At 47.5% G+C, this 14,062-nt stretch overlaps 1 protein-coding gene across 1 annotated transcript; it reads right to left on the reverse strand.

The window, feature by feature from the left end:
- Positions 1–665: 665 nt before the first annotated feature.
- On the reverse strand, positions 666–1,920 carry GSX1 (GS homeobox 1). The gene is made up of 2 exons (XM_070407544.1): positions 1,506–1,920; positions 666–1,045 (listed from the first exon to the last, which is right to left on the reverse strand). Exons 1-2 carry the CDS (start codon positions 1,918–1,920, stop codon positions 666–668), a joined length of 795 nt encoding a protein of 264 aa, XP_070263645.1.
- Positions 1,921–14,062: the final 12,142 nt, after the last annotated feature.

Here is a 14,062-nt window from a genome sequence, read left to right on the forward strand (position 1 = left end):
ACTTGGAGGCTCCGAGGCCCCTCGAGGAGGGGCAGAGAAAGGAAAAGGAAAAAACAGGGATTCATAAGTGTGTGGGGGGGTTGGATAAACGACCACCACGGGAAGGAGGTGGGGAGGGAGAGAAAAAGAAAGAAAGAAAGAAAGAAGAAAGAAAGAAAGAAAGAAAGAAAGAAAGAAAGAAAGAAGAAAAAGGGAGAGGGAGGGAGGAAGGAAGAAAGGAAGGAAGGAAGGAAGGAAGGAAGGAAGGAAGGAAGGAAGGAAGGAAGGAAGGAAAGGAACAGACATCCTAGGGGTGAAAGACTGGGCTTGACCCAGGGTGGGGGAGAGTAGAGGAAGCGAGGAGCCCTGAACCAATTCAGAGAGGGCAGGCGAGGAGGTGCTGAAGGCCAGCAAGGCGCTGGGCCGGGCTGCGTGCCTGTGGAGGCCGCTATGCCGCGTGGTTGAGAAGGACTCGGGCTCTTGCAGTGTTCACAGCTTGGAGTCCATTGTGAAGGGCCACGGGCCCTGGGATGGGGATACCAGCGTCTCTGCCAAGCTTTCAGGGCCGGGGGCCTCCGCAGAGCGTTGCCAAATCCGTGCGCGGTCGCCATTTGGCCGCGGAGTCCGAGGATCTGTCTTTGAGGCTTACGAAGGGCCTGGGGTGGGAGACCTGGGGAGTCACACGTCTAGGGAGTGACCGTGAGATCCCGGTCGTCTTTCCCCGAAGAAGATGGAGACATGGGCAATTCTTCGTCATCCTCCGAGCACTTGGCTGAGGACAGTGACGCGCACTTGCAGCCTTGCGGTGCGCCCCCGCCGGCACCCGCGTTCCCGCCACCGCCACGGTGGTTGCTGCCTTTGCCCTCCTTCTTGTGCTTCACCCGGCGATTCTGAAACCAGATCTTCACCTGCTTCTCAGACAGATTCAGGTAGGTCGCGATCTCGATGCGGCGCAGGCGGGACAGGTACATGTTAGAGGCGAACTCGCGCTCCAGCTCCAGCAGCTGCGTGCTGGTGAAGGCGGTGCGCATCCTCTTGCTGCTGGGCAGCTGGTTTGAGCTGCTGTCTGGAGGAGTGGGGGTGAGAGAGGGAAGCGATCAGACCGTGCGCTGTGAGCCCGGGCTTGTTAGGCGGTCTTTAGGATCCCAGGACTTTGGTCTATTACCCACCTCTTTGCCCCTAACGCAACGCACAGCAGAGTGACCGCGGCCCCCTCCTTGTCAAGCCATGGACCCCGACCCCGCCCCTTCTCCACCCCCCCCCCCCCCCAGTCTCTCGGCCCTGGTACTCCTTTATGGAGTGCCCTGAGCCCCAGTCCTCACTCCTTCCTGGGCCTTCTGCTCTCACCCTCCCTCCGGCTTCCTGTTCTAGTCCTCCATCCCAACATCACCCTGAGTGCCCCCCTCAGGGCCCCGACACGACTCTCATCGCCCCATAATGCCTAGGTTTTAGCATTTCCCATCTCTGACTCGTCAACTTTCATGCGGCCACCTATGCTCTGTGCCCCGCGCGGCGGCCTGGCTTACCCACGGAGATGCAGTGGAACTGCCGGGGGTCGGGCAGCGGATAGGAGGTCTGGTAGAGCGCGGCGGCGGCGGCGGCGGCAGCGGCCGAGCCGTGAGCAACCCCGGGCGACACGGCTGAGTGCTGGCGGCCCAGGGGTGCGTGGCAGTACTGCGAGCCGAAAGGCGGGAAGGACGCCTTGAGCAGAGGCAGCGTGGGCGGCCCGGGGGGCCCGTGCAGCTGCGAGGCGGTGACGCAGAGCGGGCACACGCACAGCAGCCCGGCCTTGCGCGCGTGGCAGGCGCCGGACGAGAAGCCGTGCAGGGCGTGAGGCGGAGGCACCGCATAGGGAAAGAGCGGCGGCGGGCTGCCCTCGGGCGCCTTCTTCTCAGCAGCCTCGCGCAGTACTAGCGAGTCCACCAGAAAGGAGCGCGGCATGGCCCCCGTGCGCTGCCTCCCCGCCACCAGCTCGCTCTCTGCGCCCTGCTCACCTTGGGGCTCTCCACGCGCTTCCACGAGCGACGGCAGCGTGCACCTGCCTCTTCCCCGGAGGCTGAAGGCGCCTCTGAAGCCGAGGCTGAAGCCGCCTCCGCCGCAGCAGTGGGCGCCGCCCAGAGAGCGCGGGTGCTGGCCAGAGCTAGTGGTGCTGAAAGGCGCCGGCGGCGCTGCTTAAATAGGACTATTGCCATGTGATGGGCTACGCCAGGAGCGGCCCGGGCCTCTCAATAGGGTTTTTGTGCCTTTTCTCTTGGCATTCACTCTGCACGCTTCCTCATTATTTCACTTGTTAACTAAATGAACTGCATAATGTACTCTATTCTTGTCAACCCCACCCACGCCGCAACAGGCGCCCTCGCCCCCTCCTCTCCCTTTTGCAGGTTTATTTTCTCATTCTCCTGCGATTTAATATTCTTTTTTCCCTCTTTATTCCTTACTCCCCTTTGGCTTTGTACTGGCGATCGGCCCGTTTATCTTATGGGTTTTGCACGCCTTCCCCCAGCTGCCTTGCTTCCACAGATCTCCATGGGCGTGCGCCCCTATCTTCTGTGCGCACTTGGTCTCCATCCCCTTCCTTCTCACATATCACCCGGACCCCCAAAATCATCCTGCCTCCACTCAGTGCGCTCAGTTCAGCGCTGTGAACCCTGAAGGCATCCCTACAGCCGGCCTCCGAGTTCCACCTGTGGAATCTCTTTCTCTCTCCCTGAGTTTGGAAGCAGGAGGACCCGGGCCCCTTGCAGGGGCCGCTGGGCAAAAGGAAAAGGACTCGGTATTCCTTCCCTAGCACTAGCCCCATCACGGTCCCACTTCTCTCTAAGTTTGATGCTGTCTATAACGCCCAGTCTTTGTTCAGTAGATGCTTGTCCACCAGCACTTTTGTCAGGGCCAGGGACGTGGATGTAGAGGAAATCAGCCGCTGAGAGTCACTGGCCAGAGACAAGGGATGGGAAATAAGAGCCTAGACCGCGAAAGGAGATCTTGCAGCCCCCGCCCCCCCCTCGCCCCCGCCGCCAGTGTGGACTTTCGGCTGGCGCCCTCTCCCCTCATGCACACTCCATAGACTCCTGGATGCGCTGGCAGGAGCGGCGAAAGAGGCAGTTGTAGTTTCAGCTTCTGTTGCCCTGGCTCACCCCCACCGAGCTCCGCTCTCCCCCAGACTTTCTCCTGCCGTGTCACTCTTACTTCTGGCCACACAATGGTTAAACAACTTCAAACGCTTAGCGCTGTGTACACAGCTTTCGCTTTTTAAATCATCAGCGGGCTCAAAGCTTTGAGCAGGAGCCTTTTCCATACAATGGGAAATTAGCATAAATATTTCGAATTTACAGCCGGGGCTTTCCACGGAAGACGTTTACTTTCGATTTTATTGGAACCAAGTCGCTGCAGTCACCTGCTCCCTGAACAGAATTGTGAGAAACGGAGAGGGAATCCGCGCAAGGGAAGGGGACAGCCCCGAACCAAGGCGTGCGCATGGATTCTCATCACCGATGACATCTTTCAATAACCACAGCAACAAACCAGAACTGATTAAAAAGCAGTGGATTTGTGAGAAAAGAACTGATTCTAGAAAGGGAGAAGGGCAGTGGGGAAAATAACCTGTCACCCAGCGGGATGAGTAAGGGAGCAAAGCTTCTCTTTGGAGGGGGAGGGGGCGCGGAGGTCACTGTTGCCCCCAGCGCCATTGTCTGCTCCACGCTTCAGGGTGGCGCTTGTAAACCAGACCGAGTGCACCCGCGAAGCCTCGTGCCGGTTCTAATTGCTCTCGGGGAAATTTGGGCTGGTCTGGGCCCCTGAGACTGAGAGAGCCGGGAGCGTGGACCGGCTGGGAGAGGCCTCCGGGCTGGGCAGGGGCGGATTGAAGAGGCGTGGGGTGCGGGCGGCCCCCGAGGACTGAAAGGGACCACCGCTGCACCCCGAGTCAGGAGCCCAGTTCTCCCGGGAGCCGCCGCCTGCTCCCGGGGAAGAAAGGGTTAAGAGCCCCTGAAAGCGAGCAAGGCCAAAGAATATGGGGGGGGGGGGGGGGCAGAATAACCAGGTTTTTTTTTTCCCCTCCAGCCTCAGGACCTTATTGAATGTCATTGAAGAAAGTTTTGAATGCCAGATAAAGAGAAGCGAATTAAAGTGTGTGACAGCGGAGGATAAGCGCACACAAAGAGAACTCTGTCACACTTTGGGGCAAAATCCGTGGGCTTTTTACCAAGTTTCTCCGCTATGATTGAATTAAGTAATAGGAAAACATTTTCTTTCAGTTTAGAGCCATTAGACAAAAACTTCAAAGCGAATAACACTTTTAAATGTGCGGCCCACAATGGATCGGTTTTGGGCTGAAATGTTTAAATGGTTTGTTGGGCGACTCGGCGCGGGAGAGACCCGGGCCCGGCGGAACGGCGCCGGCGAGAGGGCTGTGGGGCGTGAGGCCGGAGGCCTGGAAAGGACCCGCCGAGTCCGCGGGTTCCAAGCCCGGCTGCGGCTCCAAGGGGGCTCCCGGCTCGCCTGTCCCCGGGCTGCAGGGTGCGCCCTGGCATCTGGCGATTTCAGAATTTAGTTCTGTGCCCGCGGAGAAGGCCGGCTCTGCAGGTCGCGGGATTGGGCGCCGCCCTGCGAGAGGAGAGAGCTCAGCCGGCCGGGTGTCCAGCGCCTGGGCTCTGCTGCCCCCCGCCCGGTTTTTGGCTCTCTGAGGCGGGGCGGGCTGAACTGGTGTCCTGTACAAAGCTCCTCCCCGCGGTTTTCGGCGCGGTTTGAATTACAGTCGCCAGAGCAAAGCCCCCTAGAGAGGGGTGGGGGGTAGGCGGCGGGATTAGCCTGACAGCCCGGGAGAGGGGCCCCGGGAACCCCTCTGCCTGGTGGGCCCAGCTCTGCTCTCAGAGCTGGTTTTCAAGTGTCCATCAGGGAGTGTTCAACATGGAATAATTTCTCTTGTCCCGTTCTTTTCTTCTCTTTTCATACTGCCCCGTTTCCTGTTGGTAGAGAGAACACGCCATTTTTCTTTTGGAAATGTAGCTCAGATATTTGCAGCAAAAACTGCACAAATGAGCGCGGGGGGGGGGGACGGGGGGGGGGGAGTCCTTGTTCCCTGACTTCCTGCACATATTTCTTCCAATGTCTTTTCTTCTCAGGGAGGCCAACAACCCTATTTAAAAACATCACTCCGTTCCAGGCTGGCTCCTTGCTTTATCCATACCTTGGAATTTCCGTGTCTTTTACTTATTTATTTTTCTGTTTCTGACCCCCACCCCACACACCTCTACACACACTGAAATGTATGCCCCACGGGGACAGCATATTTGTCTATCTTGTGCGTTACTGTACCCGACTCAGAAAAATGCTGGCGCATAGCAGTGTTCAGTGTATCTCTGCTGGGTAAGATGCCTGACTCAGGAGGTAGCCGGGGTAAGAGGATTTCCTAGTTTGCCTGTTTAATACAAATAGACACATAGGAGCATGGCGTAGGGTAACTGACCTGCAGGGACTGTTGGTCTCTCTCCCAGCCACTACACCCTTCCCAGTGACTGAATCATCACAGGAGCTCAACACGTGTGTTGAGTGAATGGCAGAGCTGTAGGTATCCAGCCCACAGGGAGTGTTCAACGTGGAATAATTCCTCTTGTCCCCGTCTTTTCTTCTCTTTTCAAACTGCCCCCTTTCCTGTTGGTAGAGAGAACAGGTTCCCTCATGAGGATAGATGGTCCGGTTCAAAGCAGTTCCAGTGTCCCATTCTTTTTTTTTTTTTTTAATTATTATAGTTTTGTTGATTTCAGAGAGGAAGGGAGAGGGAGCGAGAGATAAAAACATCAATGATGAGAGAGAATCATTGGTCAGCTGCCTCCTGCACACCCTTTACGGGGGACCAAGCCTGAAACCCAGGCATGTGCCCTGACCCAGAATTGAACCCGTGACTCTTCAGTCCACAGGTTGACACTCTATTCACTGAGCCAAACCAGCTAGGGCCCAGTGTCCCATTCTGCAGTTGGATGAACCCATTGGCAGCTCAAGGCTAAGGTGTTATCTAGGTCTTTTCCTGGTGTACAGCAGAAGATTGATTAGGAAATGAAGAGATGTGACATATGTCCTGGAATTATCAATGACTATTTCTGCTCTTTCTGATTTAAGGCATTAGAGTGGGGATTATGTACACATAATTACATACACAGATATTCCAAATTTCTCTTTTCATCTCTAATCCCCATTTTCAAATCAAACTTTTCATTATAGGACATCAGCAGAAGGCTCTAAGGTTAAGGGTTAAAAAATGACACATCTAAATATGACATAATGTCACCCCCCCAAGCAGAAGTGGGCCCTGTTCTTGAGCCCCCTGTCAATGGTGAGCAGGCCAATGGTGACTCAGACAACCCCACCCCCACCCCCACCCCAGGAGAGAGTAGCTGTTCAATTGAGTAGAGAGGTAGGAGGATACCTGGTTTGCCAGGGGATGAGGAATGCATCTGGAAGCCACTCCTTAAAAAGTGGTTCTCTAAAAGCATCATATTAAAAAGTGTTATTTGCTTTTAAGTTTTCGTATAATGGTTCTAACCACTACTTAATTCAATAATAGCAAAGAGACTTGGTAAAAAGCCCATAGATTTTGTTCCAAAGTCTGAAGGAATTCTCTCTGTGTCTGCTGTCAAGACCTCCCTCCAAGATCTGGGAGTAGAAGGTGCCTGCGGTGGGGATGAAAGAGATGCCTAGATGGGAGTGTGAGCAGGAAGTGGAGGTCCAGACATGAGGAGCCATGCTAACAGATTTGTACTTGATCCTCTTCAGAGATTTTAAAGCAAGGAAAGGAACAGGTCAGGTCTGAACTTCAGAAACATAACTGGAAGCAGTAGAAGGTTCTGCTGGTAGGACAGAGAGAGGCCAGAGCAGGGTTCAACATAGCTTGCAAATGGATGTTTATTGAACTATTGAATGAACAAATGTAGAGAGACAAGCAAGAAGGTTGTATTAGTTCAAGTGATGGGTAATGACCATCTGAGCTGGGGTGGGGGCAGGAGGATCAGAAGAAGGAAGTATTTGAGAGAATCTGAAGGGGGAATGAGTAATCCCTTTTCCCTTTTCCCCCAATGCCCCTACAAGGTGTGTGTGTGTGTGTGTGTGTGTGTGTGTGTGTGTGTAAGGGCATGAAAGAGAGGGAGTGAAACACATTGGTTATTTGAGGGAATTGGTGGTTGGTGATATTGAAGGCAGAGAATGCACTCAAAAGCAGAGCCCACTTCTGCTTATGAAGGTGTGACAGTATGTCAAATTGGGATGTGATTAGAGATGGAGAAAGAGATTTGGAATCTATGGTACAAAAATGATAGCTTTAGTCTTAGGATGGGTGAACTTGGGTATTCCTAGGAATACCCATATTTAAAGAGGTGAGTGGAGGGCTCCTTACAAGTCAGAGAAGCAATTTCAGCATTTCGTTCTTGGACCACTGGAAAGTAGTTAAGATAAAAGCTTCATATGGGAAGAGTGGAGCAGAAAGAAGGAAGAACCAGGGCCACTAAAATCAAGGAGCTGCCTAGTATTTTACATGAGTGGAAGATAAATGCTTACCTTTATTATTATTGTTTGGATATTCTATGACATGCAGCTGTATCTTATAATAACTAATATGGTCCCCAACCTGTGATTCTTCCAGATAATTAGAATCACATCAAATGATGTAATCAATGGTACTCATGTCATAGCTGCTGGGATAGCCTATTGTTCTTTACCAATTAGATTACAACCCTTAAGGGCAAGGGTTAAGACTTGTCCATTTTGGTTTCACCAACCTTTCTCACAGTGTTTGGCACCTGACATATATTTTAGTAAATGTTTAATGTTAGTGTTAATGGCTGTAAAGAGCTGTCCTTTCTTCTCATCTAGTCAGTGTATCACAGCTGCATCTGGATGAGCATCTCAGGATTTCAAATGCTTTATTTTTCTTTTAAATAATTTTTAATTTTTCAATTACAGTTGACATACAATATTATATTAGCTTTAGGTCTACAACATAGTGATTAGATATTTATATAATGTATGAAGCTATCACCCTGATATATCTAGTACCCACCTGACACCATATAGTTATTACAATATTATTGACTATATTCTTTATGCTATCCTTTATATCCTCATGACTACCAATTTATACTTTTTAATCCCTTTTCCCTTTTCCCCCATTCCCCCAATGCCCCTTTAATTGGGCAGCTGTCAAATGTTCTCTATATCTATGAGCCTGTTTCTGTTCTGCTTGTTCATTTATTTTGATTTTTAAATTCCACATATAAGTGAAATCATCTGACATTGTATTTCTCTGTCTAACTTATTTCACTTAGTACAATACCTTCTAGGCCCATCCATGTTATTGCAGATGGCAAGATTTCATTATTTTTTATGCCTGGATCATATTCCATTATATATATGTACTACTGCTTCTTTATCCATTTATCTATAGATGGACACTTAGTTACTTCCTTATCTTGGCTATTGTGAATAATGCTGCAATGAACATATGGATTTATATGTCTTTTCAATTTAGTGTTTTGGGTTTTTTTGTTTTTTGTTTTTGTTTTTTTGTTTTTGGATAGATACCCAGAAGTAGAATTGCTGGGTCCTTCTTTGCCTCTTGTTATAGCTTTTGTTTTAAAATTAATTTTGTCTGGTATAAATATTTCTACTTCAGCTGTTTTTGTTTTGTTTTTATTTTCATGAAATATCCTTTTCCGTCCCTTTACTTTCAGTCTTTGTGTGTCTTTCGATCTGAAGTGGGTCTCTTGTAGACAGCATATGTTTGTTATCTGTTCAGCCACTGTATGTCTTTTTATTGGAGCATTTAGTCCATTTGCATTTAAAGTAATTGTTGATAGACATATATTTATTGCTATTTATTATTCATATGAGAGGCCTGGTGCACGAATTCATGTATGGGTGGGGTTTGGCCACCCACCCCGAAGGGGGCTGATGGGGCCTGGCCAGTGGGGGGGGAGTGTGGAAGGTTGGTCAGCTGGTCCCGCTCTAGATCAGGGTCAGGGGGCCGATCGGCGGTGGGCTGGCCAGGGGGAGGGGCTGCGGGAGTTTGGGGGGGCCGATTGGGGCCCCAATCAGGCTGGTTGGCTGCCACAGTGCACATAATAGCAACTGGTCATTCCCGTCATTTTGGTCATTCTGGTCATTCTGGTCATTTGGCATATATATATATATATATTTCTTCTTCTTCTTCTTCTTCTTCTTCTTCTTCTTCTTCTTCTTCTTCTTCTTCTTCTTCTTCTTCTCCTTCTTCTTTTTCTTCTTCTTCATTAACATCATCTTCTTCTTCTCATAGTCCCTTTAACATTTCTTGTATTATTGGTTTGGTGGTGATGCTCTCCTTTATCTTTTTCTTATCTAGGAAGCTCTTTATTTCTCCTTTGATTCTAAATGACAGCTTTGCTGGGTAGAGTAATCTTAGTTGTAGGTCGTCACTTTTCATCACTTTGAAATTTTCTTGCCACTTCCTTCTTGCCTTTCTGTTGAGAAATCAGCTGACAGTCTTATGGGGCTCCCTTGTAGGTAACTAACTGCTTTTCTCTTGCTGCTTTTGATATTCTCTCTTGGTCTTTAGCTTTTGGCATTTTAATTATGATGTGTCTTCATGTGGGTTTCTTTGGTTTCATCTTGTTTGGGACTCTCTGTGCTTCCTGGACTTGTATGTATAGTTCCTTTACCTGGTAGGGAAGTTTTTTGTTATTAATTTTGCAAATAGATTTTCCGTTCTTTGCTCTCTCTCCTCCTTCTGGCAACCCTGTGATAAGAATGTTGGTATGCATGAATTTTTTCCAGCATCTCTTTACACTATCCTCACTTTTTGGATTCTTTTTCTTTTTGCTGTTCTGATTGTGGGTTTTCTGCTTTCTTATTTTCCAAATCTCTGGTCTGATCCTCTACTCCATCTACTCTACTGTTGATTCCCTGTAATGTATTCTTCATTTCAGTTAGTGTATCCTTCATTTCTGACTGGTTCTTTTTATGTTTCCTACCTCTTTGTTGAGGTTCTTACTAACTTCCTCTACTCTTTCCTAAGTTCATTGAGCACCCTTATAACCAGTGTTTTGAACTCTGTATCTGGTATATTGCTTGTCTCCATTTTGTTTAGTCCTTTTCCTGGAGATGTCTCCTGTTCTTTCACTGGGGACATGTTTCTTTGTCTCCTCATTTTGGCTGCCTCCCTATGTTTGTTTCTATGTATTAGATAGAGCTTCTATATCTCCTGGACTTGGTAGAATGACCTTATATAGTGGGTGTCCTGTAGGGCACAATGGAGCAGCCTCCCTACTCACCTGAACTGAGCACTACAAGTGTACCCCCTGTGTGGGTTGTGTGCACCCTCCTGTTGTAGCTGAGCCTTTATTGCTGTTGGCCCATCCATAGAAGGAATTTACCCCCAGGCCAATCAGCTACAAGGACTGGCCATAAACACCGTGGAATATCTTCTGTGCTGGGGCTGACCCTACAGAGCAGGACTTACTTCAGAGGGGCTCTGGTGTCTGCTGAATCCACCCCTTGAATGTGTCACTTGTGGAGGTGGTTGGGTGGTCTAAAGCTGTCTACCAGGTGTGCTGGCTCCAGGGGGATCCTGGGAGGTGCAGGCCAAGGTCAATTGTCACCTGTGCCCTGCCTGGGGCCTCCCAGCATGAGCTACAAAGCAATCTGCAGATGGCTGCTACTTGTGCTGGGTTTGCTACAGTTTTCTTAGAGTCAAACTGGAATAATACCTCACCTTCCTTGTAAAGATTAAAGATGATGTACCTGTAACCTGAAAGTCACCAGGTTTTCTAGTCAATGCATGGAAGTGAAGACAATTAATATCAACAACTAGAGTTGCTATTTGAACTTTGCAGGACTTCTGGCCTTACTTATAAAATGCTCCCTTTCCCATGGTTTCCTGGAAGTTCTTCATGGGCTGCCTTACAAGTTCCCACAGGCTACTATGACACCAACTAACATGCTTCCTTTCCAGAGAGTTTTCTCCTCAGCCATGATCTCAGCCTGGTGTAGATATACAGCTTTCTTCCACAGCTCACTCCAGGGCCACTGTTTATTCCTTGTGCATTCATAAAGCCCCCACCTAAGCATACTGTCCAAGACAGAGAGGGCCCTCAGTAAATGTAAGCTATGTTTTCTTTCCTGGGTGACAGGAAGCAGGAATGTTGGTGAGGCCTTCTCTTTGCATGGATTGTCCAGCCCAAGTAATTCACACCAATCTTCTCTTTTTCTTTTCCACCTTGACATCACTGGAAGCAAAAATGACTTCTGGAGGGATGAGGGTGATTTCCTACTAAGAGACCTTAAAAATGAGTGTGGAGCATTTACTAAGGATTTCAGTAGGAAGTGTTTATAAATGTAAAGGAGAAAACATGGTGGACTTGAAACAGTCATAATCAGTCTCAGCTGAAGTAGTTTTCCATTGAATTAGTCCCCTTTTCACCCTATGGATGACAGTGACTCTTGAGGCATGAGGCTGAACTTTATTGCCTATGGTCTTAGGTGAGATTCCCATCAGAAAAATTGGTATTGAGATCTCTTAGTGTAAATGTTCCATTTCTTGTCTGTCTTTCTTTCTCAGCAAGAGCCCACAGCTCAAGATCAGCCAGGTAGCAGCATAAGACAATAATAAACCCATGGATGGTGAGACATCTTTGGCTGTTCATTCTTCTCCACACACACTCCTCTTTTCCCATTTTTACCAGGGCAGACCCAGGACACATCCCCTCCTGTAACCTCCTATTCTCTGAAAGCCTTTGACTCAAAAACACCCAAGAAAGCAAAAACAATCTGCCAGAAGAGAAAGGGCAGAGGTCTTAAGGCTGATATTTTATGGTATATCATACAGAGAAGATCAGACTGGTTAAAAAGTCCTAGGGATTTTGTGACCATTTCCCCCACCCTAACCCCCAATTAACACAGCCAAGCTCCAGTTTTGTTCAGCAAAGTACTTGGGTTAGCAATTTCTCAGAGCCATAATGAGCAGGTGATTAATGATGGCTGGGAGGGATTCCCAGGGAAGTCTACTGCCAAGAGACCTTGATTCTTGCAGGAGCTGCTCTGGGATTTTCTTAGTGATGCCCTTAACCCTGGTGGGGAGCTGAGTGTTTCTGCCCTTGTTGGCATAGAGAAGCCAATGAAGTACCAATGGTTCTTCTGGGGCCATGTTATTTTGTAGTCATGTATTTTTCCAAAGGGTAATATTCGCACTACTTGGCTAGTGTTCCTCATCCTTAAGAACCCTAGTTCTTAATTCCCACAAAGAACATTACATCTGTCATCATTACTTGAGTAATTTTAACTTCACAAATCTCTGTGTCATTTTGGAGTACCAGGATAGGCACAACAAAAGCAGACCCTTCTAAAAAGGAAAAAAAAAAAAAATGAACAGTTAGAATGCATGGAGAATAGTTTATTAGTGGATCTTCTCTGAATAGGCCTTGTGCCTCTGAGACAAGTCCTATTTCCAGCTAACGAAGTAGAGTTAGTGAGTAAACTGAATCCCTAAGAAAAGTTACTTTCTTTTACTTCTCTAGCTATGAAGTAAAAGCAAATACCACAGGACAGCTCTTACCAGCTAAAACCTGAAAGCTAAGTTTAGCTGGCTCTATCTTGGACATATTACCCTTCTCATATCACTCCTGTCTTGTCTAGTCTGTACAGCAGACGCAAACACTTTTCTAAGCTTTCATTACTTATTAAATTTCAAAGCACAAATTGGAGACAACCTGATAGGGCTCTCCAACTTCCTGTTTTATCTTAGGGTCTCTTGATAAGTCTCCTGACCTTGCAGGAACTTCACTCCAGAACCACACTCTGGCAGTGGCACTAATTTATAATGCAAATAGTCTCTGTTTAGGGTACAGATACTTCCTTACTCATCCCCATCCCAACCTCAGACATCATTAATGGGGCAGGTTCTAATATTATCCATACCAACTGTCTAACGTCTTTCTTGATTCTATTATAGGTGTAAATTTTATTTTATTTTATTTTTTACCACACTTAGCACTAGCAGGCCTAAGTAGCTTCATCAAGCTGGCTTCTTTCAGAATGAGGGGCTGGTCTGTTGATCTGTTTTTCAGGAGTACTTCAGGAAGACGGTGATGGAAGCAGATGCTTCCCCTGTGAATATTTCTTTAGGTGGCAATTGGTTTATGAGAGGTTGTATTTCTAAAATATTAAAAAATCAAGTCCAATAGATTATTAACCAAAAACTATCTCAAACCATAACATCTGATTAATAAAATAGAGATTTTATATTCTTAACCAGTCATTCACTTTACTGTTAAAATATGTTTTAATTGTGTTTTATGACAGAAAGTCTAAAGGGTAGACATTTTTCTGGTGTTTCTCAATTCTTTGCTGAGAGAGACTTAGTACAAAATAGTATTTGGTTTAATTAAATTAATTGGCCAGAATTTAACACTTATTATGTGCCAAGCAGATGTACAAACTTATTTAATCCTCATGATCAATAAAATGAGCTACAAATTAGGAATTAAAAATATGTATTTTGTTGGTCAGATATTATTATTGGGGACAGTTTTGGATTAGTAATATATACTTAACTGAAAGTTCATACACTTGAGAAACATATGAGACAGGTACTATTCTTATTTTTATTTCACAGATGTGGAAATTGAGGCATAGAAAAATAACTGGCCAAGTTGGAAGAGACTCAGCTAAAACCTTGAATGACAATGGGGATAATTATTACTAAGAAGAAGGGAAGAGTAGGTAATGGGGAAATCAGCAATTTCTGTCACTATTGTTCTAATCTATTGAACAAATATTTATTTGAGTAGGATAACATAGTTGTTAAGAGAATGGCTTCTGCCAGGGCCTGTGTGACTCAGTTGGTTGTTGGTTTGATTCCTGGTCAGGACACATGCCTGGGTTGTGGGCTTAGTCTCCAATAGGGGGCATGCAGGAGTCAGCCGATTGATGTTTCTCTCCCACATCGATGTTTCTCTTTCTCCCTTACTCCCTCCCTAAAAAGTCAGGTCTTATTTTGAAAAAAGAGAAAGACCTCGGTTGGGGGGTGGGGGAGGTCAACTGGGGAAAAAGGAGACATATGAAAAAC

This window comes from Myotis yumanensis, unplaced genomic scaffold (assembly GCF_028538775.1).
Source record: "Myotis yumanensis isolate MYYU_CA2020_CCGP unplaced genomic scaffold, mMyoYum1.0.hap1 SCAF_3, whole genome shotgun sequence".
Taxonomy (NCBI): domain Eukaryota; kingdom Metazoa; phylum Chordata; class Mammalia; order Chiroptera; family Vespertilionidae; genus Myotis; species Myotis yumanensis.